A 27653-nucleotide genomic window follows, 5' to 3' on the forward strand; every position below is an offset into this window, starting at 1 on the left:
TATACCATATGCCATATTTTTGTTATTTGGAGTTGTTAAATACTTTTTGATTAGGGTCACAGAATATTGTGCACATCTGCAAGCATAGCAGCAAAGGCTGGACAAATACGATTTCTCTCTTGTTTTAATATGTTAAAATGCTATATACAGCATCCTATAAATGGAAATTATAAAAGGGACATTTTCTTCTAATGAAACAAAATCCAGTTTGCATCGGAGTTGCACGTTTTATTGTAAAAACAAATAGGCTATATCTGGCTCGCAAATTCATTGTTTTTTCAATATGGTCCGTCCGGTGATTAAGTTTGACACCCCTGGGCTAGCCTATCTATTTATGTAGCGAGCTATTTATTTAGCAAGCTAAAAACACAGAGCCTAATATTATCTAGCTAGCTAGCAGCTGGGAGGATGTCATGTCATTGGAGGAGGCGGTGAGTGACTCCACTCACATTGTGTTTTGGTTGCTACAGCTAGAGATACAAGGTATCATTTGTTTAGATAACAAGAAATGTGAATCACTTTGCTAGCTAGCTAGCAATGCTGAACTTGAACGACTGTTATTCACAATTAGCATATCTCTTAGTTGTCAATCAAATGTATTTGGCATCGATCGAATGGGCGGGCGGGCAGGCAGGCATGTTCCCATTATGTTGTCAAAACATGGGTTGGGACAAGCATGCATTGGCAGGCAAGCTGCAGAAGGATGAGCAAGCTACTATTCCCCATCGTTTCGTGCAATTTTGACAGGCAACTAGTTAAAACAGTTTGAAAGGTTCACTGAATGTTCCCTCGTTAGATTTTAGCTTATCTCATTCTGGCTAGCATTAGTTGTTGATCTTGTTGTTGTTGATGTGCATAACGAAGGGAGAGAGAGCCTACCTTTTCATGGTTGTTTGATCAATAGGACTGTGAAGTTCCCAAATTTAAATGGACTCCTGTGGTATTTACATATTTGCAGAAATCCATTTAGGTGTATTTAGTGTCTTTTGGAAAATGCGTTCTAATCTAATGTCACACTGTTGCTACTGCCTGTAAACACACAGTCCAGTTCAAAGTGGAATGATGGCAGGCCCATGTGGCATATGGCTTATTTGCATATAAGCCTACTGTAGCTCTGATTGGCTATGGCACACCGGTCTGCGTAGACAACGGTCCTGGACAAGACATCTATTGTTATTCGGTTTTATTTACTGCAGTGTCGATTAATTGTCCATATACATGGCCACTTTCCCACTCTGTATTGCTATAGAATTTTCACTAAAGCCTTACTATACATCATTCCCAAACATTCTATACATTTATGAAAATGACCATATCTAAGTACTTGTTTGTCAGAAAATGTAAAAAAAATAAGTGTCATATGCCTCCCGGTGGCACAGCGGTCTAAGGCACTGATTGGTGCTAGAGGAGTCACTACAGATCCGGGTTTGATCCCGGGCTGTGTTGCAGCCGCCCGAGACCGTGAGACCCATGAGGCGGCGCACAATTGGCCCAGCGTCGTCCGGGTCAGGGGAAGATTTGGCCGGCTGGGATGTCTTTGTCCCATCGCACTCTAGCGACTCCTTGTGGCGGCCGGGCGCATGCCCGCTGGCTTCTGTCGCCAGCTGTACGGTGTTTCCTCCAACACATTGGTGTGGCTGGCTTCCGGGTTAAGCGAGCAGCGTGTCAAGAAGCAGTGCGGCTTGGCAGGGTCTTGTTTCGGAGGACGTTTGGCTCTCGACCTTCGCCTCTCCCAAGTTGGGAGTTGCAGTGACGGGACAAGACTATAAGTACCAACTGGATATCACGAAAGGTGTCATTCTTCCTGGGGATGTATATGAACAGATTTTAATTGGATTTCATGTAGCTAAAACGCTGTCAGTTCCACTTTAATCATAGCAGTAACAAACTCAGGTATAAAGTAGACAACAAAGAAAGTACAATCATACTATGAGCCTGTTTATTATTTCCTCAGCCTTACTCCCTGTAGGATATAGAGGGCCACAGCTGGAGTTTGTCTCTAGCTCTTCGTGGTGCTCCTCTGGGCTTTCTTCTTTGGCTGGTGCACCTCGATCAGCTGGATGCTGCGACGCTTGATCTCCTCGCGGGACATGGAGCAGTCCTCCTCCTGACTGCGGAACTGGAATGTATCTGAGAGGGAGGAGAGGAGCAGTGAGGAGCAGGTGGATCCGGAGGTATTACACACAACAAGCAAACACCATTAGCCAAGCACTCAACAGCCATTATGGAAATGTATAGCAATGGCTTCCTGCTGTTAATAATAAGATTTTGTTTACAATATACTGAAAAACCATGCATAACCATACACCCCCAAAAAGCATACCTTCTGAGGTGCTGTCATACACAGGGCTGCTGGCCCTCTTGTAGTTCCTGGGCTCCATCATGGTGCTCTGCTCTAGGAAGCTCCACACCTGAGGGGTCAGGGGTGAGATCAGAGGGGAGAGATTCAGGCTCAGAGAAAAGAGGTAGAGAGAGATGAGGGCTGAGGAAAGAAAGTAAACCAGTGTTTCACCTTCTCATGGTCAGCTGTGTTTTCCTCAGTCTTCTCTGAAGCTGTGGTCTGCAGTGTGGGCAGACGGGCGCCAATTTCCCTCAGCTTCTCTATTGCATCCAGACCCCCCAACTCCCTGGGAGAGTCCTACAACAAGACAGAGACATTTGGTTTAGAATCCTCTCTATTCCTGATTAAGATCACCAAGGGCAGGCATGTATAATGACAACGGTAGTGAAAAAGAACATAGGTGACATGGGGTTTGTTTTTCAGGGTGACCAAGAAAGGGCCAGATGAGACTGAACTGTCCATCTACAACTTGATTGGAGTCCAGCTGTGGTTAATTCAATTGATTGGACATGATTTGGAAAGGCACACACTTGTCTATATAAGGTCCCACAGTTGACAGTGCATGTCAGAGCAAAAACCAAGCCATGAGGTCAAAGGAATTCTCCGTAGAGCTCCGAGACAGGATTGTGTCGAGGCACAGACTAGTCAGGATCAAGGGAAAGATGAACAGAGCAAAGTACAGAGAGATCCTTAATGAAAACCTGCTCCGGAGCACTCAGGACCTCAGACTGGGGCAAAGGTGCACCTTCCAACAGGACAACGACCCTAAGCACACAGCCAAGACAACGCAGGAGTGGCTTAGGGACAAGTTTCTGAATGTTCTTGAGTGGCCCAGCCAGAGCCCGGACTTGAACCCGATCAAACATCTCTGGAGAGACCTGAAAATAGCTGTGCAGAGACGCTCCCCATCCAACCTGACAGTGCTTGAGAGGACCTGCTGAGAAGAATGGGAGAAACTTCCCAAATACAGATGTGCCAAGCTTGTAGCGTCATACCCAAGAAGACTCAAGGCTGTAATCACTGCCAAAGGTGCTTCAACAAAGTACTGAGTAAAGGGTCCGAATACTTATGTCAATGTGATATTTCCATTTATTTATTTTTATACATTTGCAAAAATCTAAAAACAATAACTGTTGTTGCTTTGTCATTATTACTTCCAAGATGGCGTAGCAGTTCAGACGTCCTCTACCCTCCTCTTGTCGTGTCCCGTGTGTATATATATATATTTACATATTTTTCTTCACTTATCTTTTTAAATTTTTTCTTCTAAAAACACAACCTCAAAGCCTCTCCTGCAACCCGCCTCACCAATTTAAAAAATAAAGTATTATTTACCTCATCTGAATTCCACAACAGAAGCTAGCCAGAGGTTAGCCATTTTCACTGGCTAACGTTGGAGTTCAGCTAGCCACGGTTAGCTGTCCTCAGCTATCCATTAGCTCGAAAAGCTATCGCCAGTTTTTGTACAGCGCGACTCAGACCAGAGCATACCGGACCTATTCTCTCTGCTTTCCCCGATTTCTACCGCAGGCTCTGGACATTTACACCTGGATCTTGCAGCTAACTAGCTGCTACCTGAGTGACTATTGGCAACGTCGGTCACGGAATTAACACACTTTATTACGGAGCTAGCCAGCTGAAGAGTTCCGTCAGCCACTCGTGGGCTTTTCCGGAGCTAGCCAGCTGAAGTGTCTCCTGGGCTACAATCACCTATCCTGACCCTTTTTACTGCCAATGCAGAGCCCCATCGGGTCTTCACGACTGGACCACCGACGTTATCTGCCCGAGGCAGTTATCCAACTGGCCCCTCCGTCGCGACGTAACCTGATCGCCCATCTGCGGCCGGCTAATCGTTAGCTGTCTTATCGGCTGCGATCTGAATAGGTCTATCGGACACTTTTCTTGGGCCACTATAACTAACTATTTTGCCAACTTGGACAGGTCCCCCCTTCCACACGGAACCCCACTAACCCACAGACGGAAACGCACGAGGTGGCTAAAAACAGACCTCCCTCCATCTTCCACCAGCTTGCTACCTATGGCCCGGCTAGCTGTCTGAATCTCACTGGACCCTTTGATCACTCGGCTAAGCATGCCTCTCCTTAATGTCAATATGCAATGTCCATTGCTGTTCTGGTTAGTGTTTATTGGCTTATTTCACTGTAGAGCCTCTAGCCCTACCTTATCCAACCTCTCAGTTCCTCCACCCACACATGCTATGACATCTTCTGGTTTCAATGATGTTTCTAGAGACAATATCTCTCTCATAATCACTAAATGCCTAGGTTTACCTCCTCTGTACTCACATCCCACCATACCTTTGTCTGTACATTATACCTTAAAGCTATTTTATCGCCCCCAGAAACCTGCTCCTTTTTCTCTCTATTCTGGACGTCACAGACGACCAATTCTTATAGCTTTTAGCCGTACCCTCATACTTATTCTTCTCTGCTCCTCTGGGGATGTAGAGGTGAATCCAGGCCCTGCAGTGCCTGGCTCCACTCCTACTCCCCAGGCGCTCTCTTTTGATGACTTCTGTAGCCGTAATAACCTTGGTTTCATGCATGTTAACATTAGAAGCCTCCTCCCTAAGTTTGTTTTATTCACTGCTTTAGCACACTCTGCCAACCCGGATGTCCTAGCTGTGTCTGAATCTTGGCTTAGGAAGTCCACCAAAAACTCTGAAATCTTCATCCCTAACTACAACGTTTTCAGACAAGATAGAACGACCAAAGGGGGCGGTGTTGCAATCTACTGCAGAGACAGCCTGCAGAGTTCTGTCATGCTATCCAGGTCTGTACCCAAACAATTTGAACTTCTACTTTTAAAAATCCACCTCTCCAAAAACAAGTCTCTCACCGTTGCCGCCTGCTATAGACCCCCCTCGGCCCCTAGCTGTGCTCTGGACACCATATGTGAACTGATTGCCCCCCATCTATCTTCAGAGCTCGTGCTACTAGGTGACCAAAACTGGGACATGCTTAACACCCCAGCCATCCTACAATCCAAGCTTGATGCCCTCAATCTCACACAAATTATTAATGAACCCACCAGGTACAACCCCAAAGCCGCAAACACTGGCACCCTCATAGATATCATCCTAACCAACGTGCCCTCTAAATACACCTCTGCTGTTTTCAACCAAGATCTCAGCGATCACTGCCTCATTGCCTGCACCCGTAATGGGTCAGCGGTCAAACGACCTCCACTCATCACTGTCAAACGCTCCCTGAAACATTTCAACGAGCAAGCCTTTCTAATCGACCTGGCCCTGGTATCCTGGAAGGATATTGACCTCATCCCATCAGTAGAGGATACCTGGTTATTTTTTTTTAAATGCCTTCCTCACCATCTTAAAAAAGCATGCCCCTTTCAAGAAATTTAGAACCAGGAACAGATATAGCCCTTGGTTCTCCCCAGACCTGACTGCCCTTAACCAACACAAAAATATCCTGTGGCGTTCTGCATTAGCATCGAACTGCCCCTGCGATATGCAACTTTTCAGGGAAGTTAGAAACCAATACACACAGGCAGTTAGAAACGCCAAGGCTAGCTTTTTCAAACAGAAATTTGCTTCCTGCAACTCAAACTCTAAAAAGTTCTGGGACATTGTAAAGTCCATGGAGAATAAGAACACCTCCTCCCAACTGCCCACTGCACTGAGGATAGGAAACTCTGTCACCACCGATAAGCCCACTATAATTGAGAATTTCAATAAGCATTTTTCTACGGCTGGCCATGCTTTCCACCTAACTACCCCTACTGCATTCAACAGCACTGCACCCCCCACAGCTACTCGCCCAAGCCTCCCCCATTTCTCCTTCTCCCAAATCCATTCAGCTGATGTTCTGAAAGAGCTGCAAAATCTGGACCCCTACAAATCAGCTAGGCTTGACAATCTGGACCCTTTCTTTCTAAAATTATCTCCTAGCCTGTTCAACCTCTCTTTCGTGTCGTCTGAGATTCTCATAGATTGGAAAGCAGCTGCTGTCATCCCCCTCTTCAAAGGAGGTGACACTCTTGACCCAAATTGCTACAGACCTATATCCATCCTACCCTGCCTTTCTAAGGTCTTCGAAAGCCAAGTCAACAAACAGATTACCGACCATTTCGAATCCCACCGCACCCTCTCCGCTATGCAATCTGGTTTCAGAGCTGGTCATGGGTGCACCTCAGCCACGCTCAAGGTCCTAAACGACATTGTAACCGCCATCGATAAGAAACAATACTGTGCTGCCGTATTCATTGACCTGGCCAAAGCTTTTGATTCTGTTAATCAGCACATCCTTATCGGCAGACTCAGTAGCCTTGGTTTCTCAAACGATTGCGTCGCCTGGTCCACCAACTACTTCTCTGACAGAGTTCAGTGTGTCAAATCGGAGGGCCTACTGTCCGGACCTCTGGCAGTCTCTATGGGGGTACCACAGGGTTCAATTCTTGGGCCAACTCTTTTCTCTGTATACATCAATGATGTCGCTCTTGCTGCTGGTGAATCTCTGATCCACCTCTACGCAGACGACACCATTCTGTATACTTCTGGCCCTTCTTTGGACACTGTGTTAACCTGTTACATCTAGGGGGCAGTAATTTCACGGCTGGATAAAAAACGTACCCGATTTAATCTGATTATTAGTCCTGCCCAGAAACTGGAATATGCATATAATTATTAGCTTTGGAGAGAAAACACTCCAAAGTTTCTGAAACTGTTTGAATGGTGTCTGTGAGTATAACAGAACTCCTATGGCAGGCAAAAACCTGAGATGCTTCTGTTCAGGAAGTACCCTGTCTGAACATTTCTTGCCCTTCTTTATTATCTCTGTCGTTTACAAAGGATCTCTGCTCTTACGTGACACTTCTCACGTCAACAATGGAGTCTCAGGGCCCGCGAAAAACAGGAATGACGTAATTCAAAGCCCTGGCTGAAGCACACGAGAGCAAATGCTGAGTGGTCAGTCAATGGACTAAGCCTTAGGCGCGTGACACGCCCCGCCCCCGGCTTTTGGTTTTTTCCTCAGTTTACAGACAGGCAGATTCCCGGTCGGAATATTATCGCTTCTCTACGAGATAAATTGCATAAATATTGGTTTTAAACAGCGGTTGACATGCTTCGAAGTACGGTAATGGAATATTTCGAAATTTTTTGTCATATTTTGCGTCATGCTCGTGGCCGAGATTTAGCGTTGGGATAGTGTCTAGAACGCACGAACAAAACGTCGCTGTTTGGATATAACGATGGATTATTTGGGACCAAACCTACATTTGTTATTGAAGTAGAAGTCCTGGCAGTGTATTCTGATGAAGAACAAGCAAGGTAAGAACATTTTTCTTATAGGAAATGTGATTTTGGTGAAGGCTACACTGGGTGGGTGTCTAAATAGCTAGCCCTGTAACGCCGGGCTATGTACTTACATTATTGCAAAATGTGCTTCATCCGAAAAGCTATTTTAAAATCGGACATATCGAGTGCATAGAGGAGTTCTGTATCTATAATTCTTAAAATAATTGTTATGCTTTTTGTGAACGTTTATCGTGAGTAATTTAGTAAAATCACCGGAAGTGTTCGGTGGGAATGCTAGTTCTGAACGTCACATGCTAATGTAAAAAGCTGGTTTTTGATATAAATATGAACTTGATTGAACAGACATGCATGTATTGTATAACACAATGTCCTAGGTGTGTCATCTGATGAAGATCATCAAAGGTTAGTGCTGCATTTAGATATGGTTTGGGTTTATGTGACATGATATGCTAGCTTGAAAAATGGCTGTGTGATTATTCCTGGCTGGGTACTCTGCTGACATAATCTAATGTTTTGCTTTCGCTGTAAAGCCTTTTTGAAATCGGACAGTTTGGTTAGATAAAGGAGAGTCTTGTCTTTAAATAGCTGTAACATAGTCATATGTTTGAAAAGTGTAAGTTTTCGGATTTAGAGGAGTTTGAATTTCGCGCCCCGCCCATCATTGGAAATTGGAGCAGACGTTCCGCTAGCGGAACGTGTAGATGTAAGAAGTTAACAACCCTCCAGACGAGCTTCAATGCCATTCAACTCTCCTTCCGTGGTCTTCAACTGCTCCTAAACACAAGTAAAACTAAATGCATGCTCTTCAACCGATCGCTGCCTGCACCTGCCCGCCTGTCCAGCATCACTTCTCTGGACGGTTCTAACTTAGAATTTGTGGACAACTACAAATACCTAGGTGTCTGGTTAGACTGTAAACTCTCCTTCCAGACTCACATCAATCATCTCCAATCCAAAGTTAAATCTAGAATTGGCTTCCTATTTCGCATCAAAGCATCCTTCACTCATGCTGCCAAACATACCCTCGTAAAACTGATCCTACCGATCCTCGACTTCGGCGATGTCATTTACAAAATAGCCTCCAATACCCTACTCAACAAGCTGGATGCAGTCTATCACAGTGCCATCCGTTTTGTCACCAAAGCCCCATATACTACCCACCACTGCGACCTGTATGCTCTCGTTGGCTGGCCTTCGCTTCATAATCGTCGCCAAACACATTGGCTCCAGGTCATCTACAAGACCCTGCTAGGTAAAGTCCCCCCTTATCTCCGCTCACTGGTCACAATAGCAGCACCAACCTGTAGCACGCGCTCCAGCAGGTATATCTCTCTGGTCACCCCTAAAGCCAACTCCTCCTTTGGTCATCTCTCCTTCCAGTTCTCTGCTGCCAATGACTTGAACGAACTACAAAAATCTCTGAAACTGGAAACACTTATCTCCCTCACTAGCTTTAAGCACCAGCTATCAGAGCAGCTCCCAGATCACTGCACCTGTACATAGCCCATCTATAATTTAGCCCAAACTACTACCTCTTCCCCTACTGTATTTCTTTATTTCATTTATTTTGCTCCTTTGCACCATATTATTTATATTTTAACTTTGAACTTTCTTCAAACTACAAATCTACCATTCCAGTGTTTTACTTGCTATACTTTATTTACTTTGCCACCATGGCCTTTTTTGCCTTTACCTCCCTTATCTCACATCATTTGCTCACATTGTATATAGTCTTATTTTTTCTACTGCATCATTGATTGTATGTTGTTTTACTCCATGTGTAACTCTGTGTTTTTGTATGTTGTCGAACTGCTTTGCTTTATCTTGGCCAGGTCGCAATTGTAAATGAGAACTTGTTCTCAACTTGCCTACCTGGTTAAATAAAGGTGAAATAAATCAAATTAAAATTAAAAAAATTATGGGGTATTGTGTGTAGATTGATGAGGGGGAAAAAATGATTTAATCCATTTTAGAATAAAGCTGTAACGTAACAAAATGTGGAACAAGTCAAGGGGTCTGAATACTTTCCGAATGCACTGTATATAAAGAAGGGGATAAATGGCTACCTTGACTTGCACGCAGCTCATCCTGAAGAACAGGTTGTTGACACCCTTCTCCACCGCATGCAGCACTGATTGGGCCTTTTCAAGCTTGTCCTCCCAATGGCTGCAACGCTCCTCTTCCTGCTCAAGCTCCACCTGCATTTCCTCCTTCAGCCGCTCAAACCTTTAGATAAACAGGGTGAGTCTCAGAGCAGCCCAGTCAAAACTGTTCACTGCTCTAGCACCCCTATGGTGGAACAAGCTCCCTCACGACGCCAGGACAGCGGAGTCAATCACCACCTTCTGGAGACACCTGAAACCCCACCTCTTTAAGGAATACCTGGGATAGGATAAAGTAATCCTTCTAACCCCCCCCTCAAAAAGATTTAGATGCACTATTGTAAAGTGGTTGTTCCACTGGATATCATAAGGTGAATGCACCAATTTCTAAGTCGCTCTGGATAAGAGCGTCTGCTAAATGACTTAAATGTAAATGTATTTCTTCTCTCCTCCACAAGTTCTGAGGCTCGAGATCTGAAGTCTCTTCAGATCTTTTCCTCTTTTTCCATGGATGACACAGGAGTACTACTCTTCTGTGTAGCTCTACTGTACCTGTCAGAGCTGGGTCCAACGCTGAACTTGAGCTGGGCGTACTGGAGCTCCAAGGCAGCCAAGGTCTCCATGCTCTGCCTGACCAGCTCCTCACACTGGGTCATCTGGTTGTGCAGCTGCTCCCTGATGGCCTTCTGAGAGACCAGCCGTGTTTCCAGCTCCTACACAGTGGACAGAGAAACAGGTGAAGAGGTGGACACATAGTCAGCTCAAAGAGACTACCAGCACCTGACTGCCATGTTGACAGGATGCCCAACTCAAGTTCGGCAGCCCAACTCAAGTTCGGCAGCCCAGGAAGTCCACGTATATACAGTGGTACTTGGTGAGCAATTAGCCCTGACAAAGACCCAGTTTGGGGGAGAAACGTTGTCCTGTTAAACACTTTTGAAGCCTTATACCAGTGTGGATTACATTTTTGTTCAGAGACTATCAGGCAAGTTACCAGTCTTGGGGTTTGTTTCACTACCTTTGTTTTTTTCTGTAACAAGTGATCACGTTTTCATATGTGTAGTTTCATGCTATCACATGTTGCTTTACATGTTGTCACGTTATCTCATTAACTTCACATAAGATTACGTGATCACATGAGAACGTGTTTATGGAACACTTCACGTGTTCACGTGAAATTCATGTGGTTTTCATGTAAGGTCTCAAACACATCAAACATCACATCAAAGTTTCCATGTGTTTAATACCATTCCAATTACTCTTTTCCGTTCATTATTATGAGCCGTCCCCCCTCACTAGGCTCCTCTGACTGCAATATAACTCAACAAAATGAAACACCTACATCAATGTGTCACGGGATATAAAGTGCTGTTTGCCAAAGCGGCTTACATAAAAAGGTAAGATGAATAATAGGTAATGCGTTGCTTATCAGAGTGCTTATTAGATACTGCATATAATAGGGCTAAATTATCCACGTGGGCCACCATACCTGCAGATCAGTGCAGCTGAGAGCTTCTCTCAGAGCATCAATATCCTCTACCAGTTTGACTATGGACTGGGGAGTAGAGGAGACAGGGATGGTCTGCTGGGCTGCAGGAGGAGAACACAACACAGACACGCATAATTTCATCATCTCCCTGCTCAACATGGGGAAATAAAATGTGAGCACATGAAAACAAGCAGCATGCTGAAAATGGATATTGTTGTATGTACGCATATTGCCTTTTCTCATGCAAATGATGTATGATTCAGAATATTATTGCCTTCAAGCTAGAGTACTATCTGGACATGGGTGATCTGATGGTTAGTATTCACTGTATTTATTTGAAAGATCCCCTGTCATAGTACCTCTGATATGAGCTGTCTCTTCAGCCAGTCCCTCTCTGATAGTCCCTCTTCGAACCTGCAAAACAACAACGCTCATTGACTGCAATAGACATCCTTCTTGACCAGAGATGGGCAACTGGCGGCCTGTGGGGAACCCCTCTTTTGTAAGCCTGCGGATCAATTCCAATTTTTATTTTATTATTTATTTGTTTTACTCAGTCGGGGTCTCAATTTACTGTTGAGAGTTAGAATAGTATAATACACAAGTTACAATTTCGGAAATTGGTTGTGCATCAGCAGTTTTTCTCATTATATCAGTCACTGACAGTCACTCAAGTAGCCCATGTCAGCTAACATTTTTTAGTTTGTTAAGTTAGTCTAGCTGCCAGTAGTAATCATGGTCGAATTACCAAACGGGGGCCTCCATTGATTTTGTTAGCCACTCACTGAGATATTATATTAAAAACTGCTACCTTTTCTCTCCGCCCCATGGCAAAATGTCTAGAATTGAATGAAATGAATTATAAAATTGCAAAATCTTCTCACATGGCAAAATGTGTAGAATTGCAGGAAATTAGCTCTAAAACGTTTTTTTTCTCTCTCCGCTGTCAAGTGAGGGCCGCAAAAAAATAGATTCTTGCAAGGTATCCCCAACAAAATGTTGCTTAGGGCCAGCTCAGACTGCATGTGTGGGTATGGGTGTGGGTATGCAGACCCGTGAGTCACTGTGGCCCCTCATGATGAGTTCAGATTTTTTGTGGCCCCATCATAGTTGCCCATTCCAGCTCTTGACTAGTGTTCTTTCACTTTCAATATTCCCTTTCAATTGCTCTTTCTTTTTCTAGCTCTCTGTTCCCCACAGGTCCATCCCCCTCCCTCCCTCCCTCTTGTTATCTCTGTTCCCCACAGACCCATCCCTCCCTCCCTCTTTCTCTCCCCCACAGGTCCATCCCTGTCTTCCTCTCTCCCTTTTTCTTTCCCTCTGTCTCTTTCTCACTCTCTGTTCCCATCCCTCTCGCTCTCTCTTTCTCCCTCTCTCACCCTCTCTTTCTCTCTGTTCCCCACAGGCCCATCCCTCTCCCTACCTCCCTCCCTCTTTTGCTCTCTCTCCCTCCCTCCCTCTCTTTCTCGCTCTCTGTTCCACACAGCTTCATCCCTCTCTCTATCTCTCATTCTCCCTCTCTGTTCCCCACAGGTCCAGCCCGCTCTCTCTCTCCCTCCCTCCCTCCCTCCCTCCCTCCGTCTCTTTCTCTCTCACCTGCTCTTTCAACTTCTGAGCTCCTTTGCTGCTTCGTCGCTCTCCCTCCCTCTCTCTCTCTAGCCGACCCTCCACCTCCTTCTCTTTCACTCCCCTCCTTTCACTCAACTCCTTCTCCATCATCCTGCGTTCCACCATTAGCTGCCTCTCCATCTGAACCAGCTGACTCGAGGCAAAAGACAAACAGACATACACACATCCTACTATTGTAGTGGGAAAAGACATGCACACATCCTGGCTGGTATTCAAACGAGCATTACCTTTTTTTTTCTTTTTTCCCCCCAATCATACAAAGACATGTAACCGAAGGTAATGTTATGTTATACAATTGAAAACATCCCAAAATAGGCAAGTGGTGGCTAAAAGTTACTGGACCCCCGATTTGCCCTACCTTAGTGCAGTCCACAGCAGCCACTGCGGTGTGAGAAATGTGGGCCACCTTTCCCAGCTCTGTCTGCCCGCTGACCACTGAGTTCTGCAGCTGATCCAAAGCCATGGGCATCTCACGCACCTCCTGAACCAGGAACAAACAACCCAACCCCAGGTTACATTGGAGCTAGATTTGTCTGCGTCCCAAATGGCACCTATTCCCTACATAGTGCACCAGAGCCATATATTTAGAATGTTGAATATTGTTCTAATTCTAGACATTCAGTTGTAGCGTTGTTTAATATTCCCTATGTAATGTTAATGGGGAGCTAACATGGCTGCCATAGGACATTGAAGTGTCATGTAAATGCATCATAATCTAAAAACCGCACTGGCCCAACTATCTAAATAGATGGCTCTGTAGTGCACTACTTTTGACCATGACCCATAAGGCTTTTGTTAAGAGCAGTGCACTGTATAAGGAATAGGATGCCATTTGAGCCACTTTGCCAGTCCTACCTAGTCACACTAGTCTGTTGATTTGGGATTACACTGACTGGAGTATATCTCCCAAGGGAGACTTGAATTCAATGTTAACAATTTTATTTAATTCAATGTCCACAAAAAAAGGCTATCTGTGAATGTGATAGTGTTACAGACCCGATGTAGGTGGTCACAGACTTGCAGGTAGGTTTTTTGGATCCTCTCAGCCTCTGTGATTTTGATGGTCATCTTTTCTAGACTGTTTTCCAGCTCTCTCACACGCTGCCATGGAAGACAGAAATGTCAACAATAAAAAACATATCAAGCCAATTACTGTGCTGCGTTAATGCTTGGATCCTAGACATCATTCACTTGGGTATCATAACATGTCATGGTCACTCAATGTCAACTTGCACAAGGCCATTCACACACCGACTCCAGTGCCTCTCCTCTTTTTAAAGATTGAATTAAATTGTCCTGTATATATGAAGTGTGTAAATACTATTTTTGTTGTCTCTTGGTGTCTTTCCCACATATAACTGTTATTTAATTTTTTGTTGTCTATTACTGTTCTGTACTTTGTCATGTACAGTTGAAGTCGTAAGTTTACATACACCTTAGCAAAATACATTTAAACTCATTATTTCACAATTCCTGACATTTAATCCTAGTAAAAATTCCCTGTCTTAGGTCAGTTAGGATCACCACTTTATTTTAAGAATGTGAAATGTTAGAATAAAAGTAGAGAGAATGATTTATTTCAGGTTTTATTTCTTTCATCACATTCCCAGTGGGTCAGAAGTTTACATACACTCAATTAGTATTTGGTAGCATTGCCTTTAAATTGTTTAACCTGGGTCAAATGTATCGGGTAGCCTTCCACAAGCTTCCCACAATAAGTTGGGTGAGTTTTGGCCCATTTCTCCTGACAGAGCTGGTGTAACTGAGTCAGGTTTATAGGCCTCCTTGCTCGCACATGCTTTTTCAGTTCTGCCCACAAATTTTCTATTGGACTGAGGTCAGGGCTTTGTGATGGCCACACCAATACCTTGACTTTGTTGTCCTTAAGCCATTTTGCCACAACTTTGGAAGTATGCTTGGGGTCATTGTCCATTTGGAAGACCCATTTGCGACCAAGCTTTAACTTCCTGACTGATGTCTTGAGATGTTTCTTCAATATATCCACATAATTTTCCTCCCTCATGATGTCGTCTATTTTGTGAAGTGCATCAGTCCCTCCTGCAGCAAAGCACCCCCACAACATGATGCTGCCACCCCCGTGCTTCCCGGTTGGGATGGTGTTCTTCGGCTTGCAAGCTTCCCTCTTTTTCCTCCAAACATAACGATTGTCATTATGACCAAACAGTTCTATTTTTGTTTCATCAGACCAGAGGACATTTCTCCAAAAAGTACAATCTTCGTCACCATGTGCAGTTGCAAACCATAGTCTGGCTTTTTTATGGCGGTTTTGGAGCAGTGGCATCTTCCTTGCTGAGCGGCCTTTCCGGTTATGTCGATATAGGACTCGTTTTGTTGTGGATATAGATACTTTTGTACCTGTATCCTGCAGCATCTTCACAAGGTCCTTTGCTCTTGTTCTGGGATTGATTTGCACTTTTCGCACCAAAGTACGTTCATCTCTAGGAGACAGAACACGTCTCCTTCCTGAGCGATATGACGGCTGCATGGTCCCATGGTGTTTATACTTGCGTACTATTGTTTGTACAGATGAACGTGGTACCTTCAGGCATTTGGAAATTGCTCCCAAGGATGAACCAGACTTGTGGAGGTCTATTTTTTCTGAGGTCTTGGCTGATTTCTTTTGATTTTCCCATGATGTCAAGCAAAGAGGCACTGAGTTTAAAGGGAGGCCTTGAAATACATCCACAGATATACCTCCAATTGACTCATGTCAATTAGCTTATCAGAAGCTTCTAAAGCCATGATGTAATTTTCTGGAATTTTCCAAGCTGTTTAAAGGCAGTCAACTTAGTCAAACTTCTGACCCACTGGAATTGTGATACAGTGAATTATAAGTTAAATAATCTGTCTGTAAACAATTGTTGGAAAAATTGCTTGCGTCATGCACAAAGTAGATGTTCTAAACGACTTTCCAAAACTATAGTTTGTTAACAAGAAATTTGTGGAGTGGTTGAAAAAATTAGTTTTTATGACTCCAACCTAAGTGTATGCAAACTTCCGACTTCAACTGTATTTATACATTTTATGTGGACCCCAGGAAGAGTAGCTACCGCATGCGCAGTAGCTAATGGGGATCCTAATAAACTAAACTGAACAGTAAGAACTGTGTGAGTGGTGCTGTCCATGGTGCTAAACCTTGACATTTGCTTTCTTCTAAGTTTTTGGGGACAATTGAGTCTGTCAAATGACACCCTTTCCCCTATATAGTGTCACCTGGTCGTAGTGCTGCTCGTCTCCGTCCGTATTGGAGTCCAGCTCCAGGGCTTTCATGGCCTGCTCCATCTCCAGCAGCTGAGACCCCTTACCCCTCACGGAACACTGCAACCCGTTGTGCTGCTCTATCAGAGTACACCGCCTACGCTTCTCCCGCTCCACAATGCTCTACGCACAGAGATATGCATATTATGTACAAGCCGACATATACAACTGGGCTCTCCCAAAAATGTGATGCCTTCATACAAAGCTAATATTGTCTACGCACGCACAGGTAATTACAAGCTTGCCACCTCTCTCTCTCTGCCTGAGTTGAAGTTAAACTGAACAAAAATATAAACACAACATGCAAAAATATTACAGTTACAGTTCATATAAGGAATTCAGTCAATATAAATACATTCATTAGGCCCTAATCTATGGATTTCACATGACTGGGAATACAAATACGCATCTGTTGGTCAGATACCTTAAAAAAAAAGTAGGGGCGTGGATCAGAAAACCAGTCAGTATCTAGTGTGACCACCATTTGCCTCACGCAGAGCGATACATCTTCGCATAGAGTTGATCAGGCTGTTAATTGTGGCCTGTGGAATGTTGTCCCACTCCTCTTTAATGGCTGTGCGAAGTTGTTGGATATTGGTGGGAACTGGAACATGCTGTCGTACACATCGACCCAGAGCATCCCAAACTTGCTCAATGGGTGACATGTCTGGTGAGTATGCAGGCCATGGAATAACTGGGACATTTTCAGTTCCTGGAATTGTGTAAAGATCCTCGCGACATAAGGCCGTGCATTATCATGCTGAAACATGAAGCGATGGTGTTGGATGAATGGCACGACAATGGGCCTTAGGATCTCGTCACTGTATCTCTGTGCATTAAAATTGCCATCGTTAAAATACAACTGTGTTCGTTGTCCGTAGATTTTGTCTGCCCATACCATAATCCCATTCCCACCATGTGGCACTCTTCACAACATTGACATCAGCAAACCGCTCGCCCACAAGATGCCATACACGCTTTCTGCCCAGTACAGTTGAAACAGGAATTCCTCCATGAAGATCACACTTCTCCAGCATGCCAGTGGCCATCGAAGGTCAGCATTTGCCCAATGAAGTCAGTTACAACAAAAAACTGCAGTCAGGTCAAGACCCTGGTGAGGACAACACGCACGCAGAAGAGCTTCCCTGAGACGTTTCTGACAGTTTTGTGCAGAAAACAATCAGTTGTGCAAACCCAGTTTCATCAGCTGTCTGGGTAGTTGGTCTCAGATGATACCGTAGGTGAAGAAGCCAAATGTGGAGGTCCTGAGCTGGCATTGTTACATGTGGTCTGCGGTTGTGAGGCTATTGGGCTTACTGCCAAATTCTCTAAAATGACATTGGAGGTGGTTTATAGTAGGGAAATGAACATTACATTCTCTGGCAACAGCTCTGGTGGACATTCCTGCATTCAGCATGCCAACTGCACACTCCCTCAAAACTTGAGACATCTGTGGCTTTGTGTTGTGTGACAAAACTGCACATTTTAGAGTGCCCTTTTATTGTACCCAGCAGAAGGTGCACCTGTGTAATGATCATGCTGTTTAATCAGCTTCTTGATATGCCACACCTGTCAGGTGGATGGATTATATTTGCAAAGGAGAAATGCTTACTAATAGGGATGTAAACAAATGTGTGCAACAAAAAAAACAATATTTCAGAAATAAGCTTTTGTGCTCATGGAACATTTCTGGGATCTTTTATTTCAGCTCATGAAACATGGGTCCAAAACTTTACATGTTGCGTTTATATTTTTGTTCAGTGTATATGTACCTCCATTGACAGTCCTGGCTTGGGCAGTGACCTGCTCAGGGTCCTTCCACCTCGTGGGGCTTTCTGATCATTCTCTAAAATCTCCTTGGCAGCACTGTACTCTGCCTGGGTCTGCCGCTCTGAACATCATATACAGGGAAGAGAAGTCAATGAGAGAGGAGTGATGAATAAATAATTGAAATCTAAAGAGCATTTGATTGGCAGTAGAGGATGCCTAGTTATTATTTAAAAGTGCCTTCCTCACCATCTTAAATAAGCATGCACCATTCAAAAATGTAGAACCAGGAACAGATATAGCCCTTGGTTCTCTCCAGACCTGACTGCCCTTGACCAGCACAAAAACATCCTGTGGCGTTCTGCATTAGCATCGAATAGCCCCCGTGATATGCAACTTTTCAGGGAAGATAGGAACAAATATACACAGGCAGTTAGGAAAGCTAAAGCTAGCTTTTTCAAGCAGAAATTTGCATCCTGTAGCACAAACTACAAAGTTCTGGGACATTGTGATGTCCATGGAGAATAAGAGCACCTCCTCCCAGCTGCCCACTGCACTGAGGCCAGGAAACACTGTCACCACCGATAAATCCACTATAATTGAGAATTTCAATAGGCATTTTTCTACGGCTGGCCATGCTTTCACCTGGCTACCCCACCCCGGCTAACAGCCCTGCGCTCCCCACAGCAACTCGCCCAAGCCTCCCCCATTTCTCCTTCACCCAAATCCAGATAACTGATGTTCTGAAAGAGCTGCAAAATCTGGACCCCTACAAATCAGCCGGGCTAGACAATCTGGAACCTCTCTTTCTAAAATTATCTGCCGAAATTGTTGCAAGTAAAACTAAATGCATGCTCTTCAACTGATCCACCTCTACGCAGACAACACCATTCTGTATACCTCTGGCACTTCTTTGGACACTGTGTTAGCTAACCTCCAGACGAGCTTCAATGCCATACAACTCTCCTTCTGTGGCCTCCAACTGCTCTTAAATGCAAGTGTAACCGATGTGAAATGGCTAGTTAGTTAGCGGTGGTGCGCGCTAATAGCATTTCAGTGACGTCACTCGCTCTGAGACCTGAAGTAGGGTTTCCCCTTGCAAGGGCTGCGGCTTTTGTGGCGCGATGGGTAATGATGCTTCGTGGGGTGTCAGTTGTTGGTGTGTGCAAGGGTCCCTGGTTCGAGCCCAGGTTGGGGCGAAGAGAGGGACGGAACCTACACTGTTACACAAGTAAAACTAAATGCATGCTCTTCAACCGATCACTGCCCGCAGCTGCCCATCCAGCATCAGTACTCTGGACGGTTCTGACTTAGAATATGTGGAAAACTACAAATACCTAGGTCTCTGGTTAGACTGTAAATTTCCTTCAACTCACATTAAGCATCTCCAACCCAAAATTAAATCTAGAATTGGCTTCCTATTTCACAACAAAGCATCCTTCACTCATTCTGCCAAACATACCCTCGTAAAACTGACCATCCTACCGATCCTCGACTTCGGCAATGTCATTTACAAAATAGCCTCCAACACTCTACTCAACAAATTGGATGCAGTCTATCACAGTGCCATCCGTTTTGTCACCAAAGCGCCATATACTACCCACCACTGCGACCTGTACACTCTCGTTGGCTGGCTCTCGCTTCATACTCGTCGTCAAACCCACTGGTGTAACAGATGTGAAATGGCTAGCTAGTTAGCGGTGGTGTGCGCTAATAGCGTTTTAATCGGTGACGACCTTGAAGTAGTTTTTCCCCTTGCTCTGCAAGGGCTGCAGCTTTTGTGGTGCAATGGGTAATGATGCTTCGTGGGTGTCAGTTGTTGATGTGTGCAGAGAGTCCCTGGTTCGAGCCCAGGTAGGGGCGAGGAGAGGGACGGAAGCTATACTGTTACACTGGCTCCAGGTCATCTACCAGTCTCTGCTAGGTAAAGCCCCGCCTTATCTCAGCTCACTGGTCACCATAGCAGCACGTGCTCCAGCAGGTATATCTCACTGGTCACCCCCAAAGCCAATTCTTCCTTTGGCCGCCTTTTCTTCCAGTTCTCTGCTGCCAATGACTGGAACAAACTGAAAAAATCCCTGAAGCTGGAGGCTCATATCTCCTTCACTAGGTATAGCACCAGCTGTCACAGCAGCTCACAGATCACTGCACCTGTACATAGCCCATCTGTAAATAGCCCATCCAACTACCTCATCCCCATACTGTATTTATTTATCTTGCTCCTTTGCACCCCAGTATCTCTACTTGCACATTCATCTTCTACACATCTACCATTCCAGTGTTTAATTGATATATTTTAATTACTTCGCCACCATGGCCTATTTATTGCCTTTACCTCCCTTATCCTACCTCATTTGCACATGCTGTATAGACTTTTTCTACTGTACTACTGACTGTATGTTTGTTTATTCCATGTGTAACTCTGTTGCTGTATGTGTCAAACTGCTTTGCTTTATCTTGGCCAGGTCGCAGTTGCAAATGAGAACTTGTTCTTAACTAGCCTACCTGGTTAAATAAATGTGAAATAAAAAATGGAGTAGATTTTATGTTGCCTATCATATATTTTGCAATAAAGGTATTTTAATAAGAATTATTTATTCAACTTTTATAGCGCTATTCATTACATAAAGAATATCAAAGCACTTGAAAGCAACACTAAAAAGACAAGCAATTTAGAAAACATCATTCATGAAATGGAAGGTCATAACAGGACAGCTCAAAGACCGGCAGATGGTGATATTGAGTCGTTTCCATCTGCGTCCAAACGCATCGTATGCAGCATGAAAAAAACATATACACTATCACCCGTGGACTGGTTCGTACCTAAAACATTCTCTATACAGTCAGTAAAGGCGTTGACTTCCTCTTTAACTCAATTTAATGGCGAGAAGGCGGGGGAAAAAATGGGAAATAGGTGTACTTTCTTTATGAAAGCATTTTTTCCACCACCATGCTAAAGTGGCTAATGCCTAGGAACGCTTGTCCCAAGTTGCGTTCAGCCACTACAGTTGCAGTAGTCTGTTGTTTACCCCTGGCTGAATGCATGGTGCAAGTCATCAGGAAGTAGCATTAGCATTGTTGTGGAAAATTGTTTTTCTAAAGAAAGCATTGCTATTTTCCCGCCATTAAATCTAGTTAAAGATGAAAAACGATGCTTTTGCAGCCTGAGTGGATAATGTTTTTGGTATGAACCGGTCCACGGGGATACGATTGTTTGGGCTAATGATACGGTCGGAAAGTTCATGACTTTAGTCATGCAACATCGGAAGGTGGTCAAAGGAGGGGCGCAATGGTCTCTGGAGCAAGTCCAGTGGCAGGCAGCCATTAAGGTGCCTCGTCGTCTGTGTTTGGGGTCTCCATATAGTAGGACTGATGAAGTTTCAGCTCAGCAACTACAGTTCATGGACACCGTTGTAGGTGTAGCAAACTAGCTAGGCTTCACTACTACCAAAATGAAGCACCCACTTGGGTGGGGCTACGCCAAAAAGCACGCTACATTTCATTAACAATTCAATAGTAGCCTTGTTACTTAGTCCTCCTTACTACAGTGAACACATCGGCCGTCTTGCTTTCGGGCTTTTCTCCATCCCAAACCCGGACTGATGGCTGGCATTCAAATCAAAACAATTACCAGCTAACACATTAGCTAGCTTGCCAACTTCAGTTTTGAAACTCCGTGGTGGATTCTGATATTAGTTCGCTATATATATATATATATATATATATATATATATATATATATATATATGTGTATGTGTAGATTTTTTTAAATAATGTTTGCAGGGGAAAAAATGCCCAAAAGTAATTAGTTATAGAAATATTGACAAAATGTACAGGAGCTCTTTGCCGATGCGACCACATTGCAAACACGGAATCAATAATTGTGTCAAGGTGTGACTGACAGCAAGGCATTCGATATCTATCTAGGCTACAGTGGTTTAGAACTTCACTTAGTTATCTTTTGAATGTTTACACTAAACGTGTATGTATTATCCGTCAGAAATAGGCCTACCGGTGGACAAATAACTTTTACCTAATTGTTGTATACGGAGTCGCTGCTCTTGCAGAGTCAGCAGCCTTGGCTGCTCTGTATCCGCTGACTGCATACTGCCCTGTATTTTGCTGCACGACATTTGTTTTATCGTCGCTTTTCAATAGGTTTCTGCCACGCGTATGACAATATCCTGTAGTGATCTTTATCATTCTATTGAGATGTCATAATAAAACATAAATACGTATTTCATAACAGGCACGTGAGGTAGGTAGCTAGGTGCGTTCGTAAATTCACTGTAACTATCTAGTCCGATTTCAGAGCACTCTCGTCTGAGTGCCAGGGCGCAGAATAACTAATGCTTTTACAAACGCACGTTTACAGTCGCTCTAGATAACATGAAAACAGCCAAACCGGCTCTGATAGGGCGAGCAAAATGGTTAGTGAGGTTCTCGCAATTTTGTCTGGAAGTAGCTACCAAGCGAGCCAACTTTTCGATAGTTTGGGTGCTTCACTGCCATTGTGAGGTCAGAACGCTCTGCTCAACCTGCCGAACGCCCCGAATTTACGAACAGACAATCTGACAACGCTTTGAATTTACGAACAACCCAAAACCACACTGGAAGCAATTTACGAAAGTACACTACTTGTTATTCATCTGGGTCATTGGAGGACGATTTGGGGCAGCCCAATTTCTCATTTGGGTCTCGAGCTAAAAAAGTTGAATAACCCCTGGGCTAATGTAATGTAAACAGTAGCTCTGGACGGAGTTGAGTTTACAAAGCTATGTAAACTGTATCATCAAATGCTATGCTATTATTGATCAACATAAATCAGTGCAATTTATTATATATATTTTTTTATTAACCTTAAATTAACTAGGCAAGTAAGTTTAGAACAAATTCTTATTTACAATGATGGCCTAACCCGGACGATGCTGGGCCAATTGTGGGCCGCCCTATGTGACTCCCAATTACGGCCGGTTGTGATAAAGCCTGGAATCGAACCAGGCTCTGTAGTGATGCCTCTAGCACTGAGATGCAGTGCCTTAGACAGCTGCGCCACTCAGGAGCCCTGAATGGGTGGTTTGAGCCCAAAATGCTGATTGGCTGAAAGCCAGGTATGACAAATTAATTTGTACTGTTGTAATTTCCTTAGTAACCAGTTTATAATAGCAATAAGGCACCTCGGGAGTTAGTGGTATATGGTCAATACGGCTAATGGCTGTATCCAGGCACTCCGCATTACGTCGTACATAAGAACAGCCATTAGCCTTGGTATATTGGCCATAAACCACACCTCCTTGGGCCTTATTGCTTAATTATAAACCTGGTTGTTTGAGCACTGAATGCCTGACTGGTTCCCTGGTTCTGATGAAACCAAGATTGAACACTTTGGCCTGAATGCCAAGCATCACATCTGGAGGAAACCTGGCACCATCTCTACTGTGAAGCATGGTGGTGGCAGCATCATGCTGTGGAGATGTTTTTCAGCTGCTGGGAGACTAGTCAGGATTGAGGCAAAGATGAACGGAGCAATGTAGAGAGATCCTTGATGAAAACTTGCTCCAGAGCGCTCAGGACCTCAGGCTGGGGCGAAGGTTCACCTTCCAACAGGACAACGCAGGAGTGGCTTCGGGACAAGTCTCTGAATGTCCTTGTGTAACAGTATAGCTTCCGTCCCTCTCCTCGCCTCTACCTGGGATCGAACCAGGGACCCTCTGCACACATCAACAACTGCCTCCCACGAAGCATCGCTACCCATCACTCCACAAAAGCCGCGGCCCTTGCAGAGCAAGTTGAACAACTACTTCAAGGTCTCAGAGCGAGTGACGTCACCGATTGAAACGCTATTAGCGCACACCCTGCTAACTAGCTAGCCATTTCACATCGGTTACACTTGAGTAGCCCAGCCAGAGCCCAGACTTGAACCCGATCGAACATCTCTGGAGAGACATAAAAATAGCTGTGCAGCAGCACTCCCCATCTAACCTGACAGAGCCTGAGAGGCTCTGCAGAGAAGAATGGGAGAAACTCCCCCAAATACAGGTGTGCCAAGCTTGTAGCGTAATAACCAAGAAGACTCAATGCTGTAATCACTGCCAAAGGTGCTTCAACAAAGTACTGAGTAAAGGGTCTGAATACTTATGTGTTTTATAAATTAGAAAAAATGTCTAAAAACCTGTTTTGGCTTTGTCATTATGGGGTATTGTGTGTAAATTGATGAGGGGGAAAAAACAATTGCATCCATTTTGGAATAAGCCTGTAACATAACAAAATGTGGAAAAAGTCAAGGGGTCTGAATCCTTTCCGAAGGCACTGTATGAACACTGTTTAGTGACAAAAATAAGGGGTTACGGGCATAGAAAACATTTTTATTCATATGTTTTTTTTTTTTTACATCTTTCTTATACTGTATATCTCTCAGATATAGGACAGACACTTCAGAACAAACTTCCTCTTCATTTTTTGGGGTACTATCTGTTGTTCAATGTGTTTATATGGGCTAATAGCAGTAAGGCCCACAATTATTTGTTTAAATATATTTTTTTATACTTCCAGGGGTCTTATAATTCCAAATCAAATAGCTAAATGATGGTATGACCTCATTAAAACAATTAAATATAGCTTAGTACAACCTCCCCGGCTTAGACTCTTATGGGTTAAATCATCAGTTTTCAAATCATAAAGTAGTGTTTGCAAAATCATATCAAAGTATGATCTATTTTCTGCTACTCTTCCACTTTTTATTCTTAGTAGTGTACTACAGATGTTCCATAATCCTGACTAAAACGTTCTACTCTACTTTTCCTTTTATTCTTAGTAGTGTACTACAGATGTTCCATAATCCTGACTAAAACGTTCTACTCTACTTTTCCTTTTATTCTTAGTAGTGTACTACAGATGTTCCATAATCCTGACTAAAACGTTCTACTCTACTTTTCCTTTTATTCTTAGTAGTGTACTACAGATGTTCCATAATCCTGACTAAAACGTTCTACTCTACTTTTCCTTTTATTCTTAGTAGTGTACTACAGATGTTCCATAATCCTGACTAAAACGTTCTACTCTACTTTTCCTTTTATTCTTAGTAGTGTACTACAGATGTTCCATAATCCTGACTAAAACGTTCTACTCTACTTTTCCTTTTATTCTTAGTAGTGTACTACAGATGTTCCATAATCCTGACTAAAACGTTCTACTCTACTTTTCCTTTTATTCTTAGTAGTGTACTACAGATGTTCCATAATCCTGACTAAAACGTTCTACTCTACTTTTCCTTAGCAATCTAAAGAAAAGGGAAGGAGAAAAAAATACATCTACTGTTAGGTATCACACACAAATCCCTGATAATATGGCACTCAACAGTTTCCTTTCTAACAATGTAAATAGCAATACATATTCTACATGATTAAAGTAAGACATTCACTCTAAAACAACAATACCATGTATAATGTTAATACTAGAAGAATGATATGATTGTTTTGCAACCCAATCTAATAAGATTGAATATTGCCTTTATCATAGTTTCCCCCAGGTCAGGCTTCCAGCTCCATTAATAAATTATTGGTACTGGCTACAATCAATCACTATCAATCGCTGAATCAGAAAGGAGCTGTTCTGTTACCACCATGAATGTGAAAGGCACACATGGCAGCAAAAAAAAGAAGAGTAAAACATTGCATTGTAAAACATCTCTTCATATCGTTTCATGTAACCAAAAGTATTATGAATGAAATGTAAATGCTATGACCTTGATCATAATACAACATAACAGCTGAAAAATGATAAACATCCTAACATAATAATAATGTCTAGACATTGTCAACCGGACAGAGAAACTGTGCATCATGAATATGATGGGTGTTATGGATCATCAACACTGTCTGAGCGGTTTGGTGGTCGTTTGCTTTGGTGATGTCGGACCCTGATCTGAATGTCTTCATCCTGCGATAGGAAGATGGAGAGAGAACATGAAACTGAATGAAAAGAGGTGAGTAGTTGTAGGAGATTAAACAAGGAAAACAATGTTTTTGTAAAACTGATCTCTTGACTTTTTTTTTCTTCTTGAGAATTCCTTGGTTCTTTGTTTATTTAGTAGTTAACTTTAGTAAAGGTAATACTGGATCCTGCTTCAGTGGGTCTACATGTGCATTCCGAATGGGAATAGGGGACCAATTGGAACTCAAACTTGTACATACTGTGTCAGCTGTGTCTGCAGTCTCCTCCCCCTCTGTGTGTTCCGCTCCACTGTTGGGATTAGACATGTCAAAGTCGGAGAGAGCACTTTCGCTGGCCTCCTCATCATAGTCCATCTGGTAATCATCATAGTCCGTCTGGTAATCGTCTGATAACTCTGAGGGACAAAGAGCGAAAAACACAGGAATCAGAAAGGTACAGTAGGTGTGTGTGTGTGTGTGTGTCTGTTCCTCTCACCTTCCACCAGGACTGGTTTGACAGGCTCAATTCGAGAGACAATTTCTGCCAGGTCAGTGAAGGAGGCATTGGGACATGTGACCACCTGAGAGACACACAGACCGAGGATCACAAAAGGCAGTCAATAATAGCCTGGTCTCAAATCTGTTTCTGCCATCTTGCCAACTCCTTGTCACGGCAAACAATTGGCATGACAATTCAATAGGGAATTGGCAAGAGAGCAGAAACAGGCTGGGTCCTAGGCTAAGTCAACAAAGTCCAAAGGAACATTTATTGGCGACTGTAAATTAGCAACGATTATAGTGACATGGTGGTTGCAGCCCTGTTCCACCTCTTTATGTTAATGTATTAATATGTGTAAATACAGCCTGTGTATTTATGCAAATTAGGTACATATCATTTTCTTTATTTTGACACAATATAAAAAAATTACCTGATACAATAAGACAATTTATATGCAAGTGCATTCTAAGAAAAAAAACTGAAATTTGACAAATGTAATACCTGAATTCCCACCGAAATCCCTGAACTCCATTAATTATTTGTCTGCCAGTACAATGTTTGTCAATATCTGATGGATTATAACAATTCTAAAAGTTTAGAGAATCTACATCCATTGTCCAACTGTTGCATTTATTAGAATTTTTTCAAAATCTTTTAACAATTTTGATGACCGTTGCTACTGTAAATTAGGAAACTGCTACACTCCAGTTCATAACATGTTCCTAACAGTGAGTGTTGGAAGCAATCAGTCAGAAATTAAAGTAAAAACCATATCAAAACACAACATGAACCAGAGGTGCGCAAGGGTTGGAGTAAGGGTTGGAAAAGCTGATGAAATACATCAGAAATAGAAACTAGGTATGGTGCCGTTAGGAAGCTGTCTGTGTAACTTGTTAACTCACATTGCAGCTCTTGGTCTTGTGAAATTCCTCTTGATGTCTGTCTTTCATCATCTTATCCACAACTCCACTACGACTCCACATGTCAAACACTGTCTTACCGTGCTGGTAGCCCACCTCCTGAGACAGAGACAGGGGGATTAGGTGAGATCATGATGACACAGCTAAGGTGTCTGTGTCCCAAATAGCACCCTATTCTCTAAATAGTGCACTACTTTATAAGCTCTGGTCAAAAGCAGTGCACTATATAGGGAAGAGGGTGCCATTTGGGATGCCGCCAGTGAGAAACAGAGGGCTACTCACAGCGATCTCGTCGAACTTGCCAAACTCCAATGTGCCATAGCGATCGATGGGCGGCCGGATGCACTCGCAGTACTCGCTGTCTTTAACCTGTTACATCTAGGGGGCAGTAATTTCA

At 43.5% G+C, this 27653-nt stretch overlaps 2 protein-coding genes across 8 annotated transcripts in view; both read right to left on the reverse strand.

The window, feature by feature from the left end:
• Positions 1-1917: 1917 nt before the first annotated feature.
• Positions 1918-22110, reverse strand: LOC115200400 (coiled-coil domain-containing protein 183). Its single transcript, XM_029763444.1, has 13 exons — positions 21940-22110; positions 17912-18030; positions 16095-16262; positions 13857-13961; positions 13219-13341; positions 12828-12989; positions 11591-11645; positions 11232-11332; positions 10295-10455; positions 9707-9866; positions 2513-2638; positions 2324-2411; positions 1918-2130 (listed from the first exon to the last, which is right to left on the reverse strand). Exons 1-13 carry the CDS (start codon positions 22037-22039, stop codon positions 2000-2002), a joined length of 1599 nt encoding a protein of 532 aa, XP_029619304.1. The 5' UTR covers positions 22040-22110; the 3' UTR covers positions 1918-1999.
• Positions 22111-24250: 2140 nt separating this feature from the next.
• Positions 24251-27653, reverse strand: part of LOC115200401 (patatin-like phospholipase domain-containing protein 7) — a 30675-nt gene continuing 27272 nt past the window's right edge. For 6 of the 7 annotated variants that reach the window (XM_029763447.1, XM_029763451.1, XM_029763445.1 and 3 more), the window contains 5 exons: positions 27539-27625; positions 27239-27355; positions 26334-26418; positions 26099-26253; positions 25490-25844 (listed from right to left, as the gene is read on the reverse strand). In XM_029763447.1, the coding sequence (XP_029619307.1) occupies positions 25764-25844; positions 26099-26253; positions 26334-26418; positions 27239-27355; positions 27539-27625 (525 nt within the window). In that variant the 3' untranslated portion in view covers positions 25490-25763. Of the gene's footprint in view, positions 25845-26098; positions 26254-26333; positions 26419-27238; positions 27356-27538; positions 27626-27653 lie in introns of all 7 variants that reach the window. The other variant, XM_029763446.1, reaches the window with a different exon arrangement.

Source organism: Salmo trutta, chromosome 9 (genome assembly GCF_901001165.1).
Source record: "Salmo trutta chromosome 9, fSalTru1.1, whole genome shotgun sequence".
NCBI lineage: Eukaryota > Metazoa > Chordata > Actinopteri > Salmoniformes > Salmonidae > Salmo > Salmo trutta.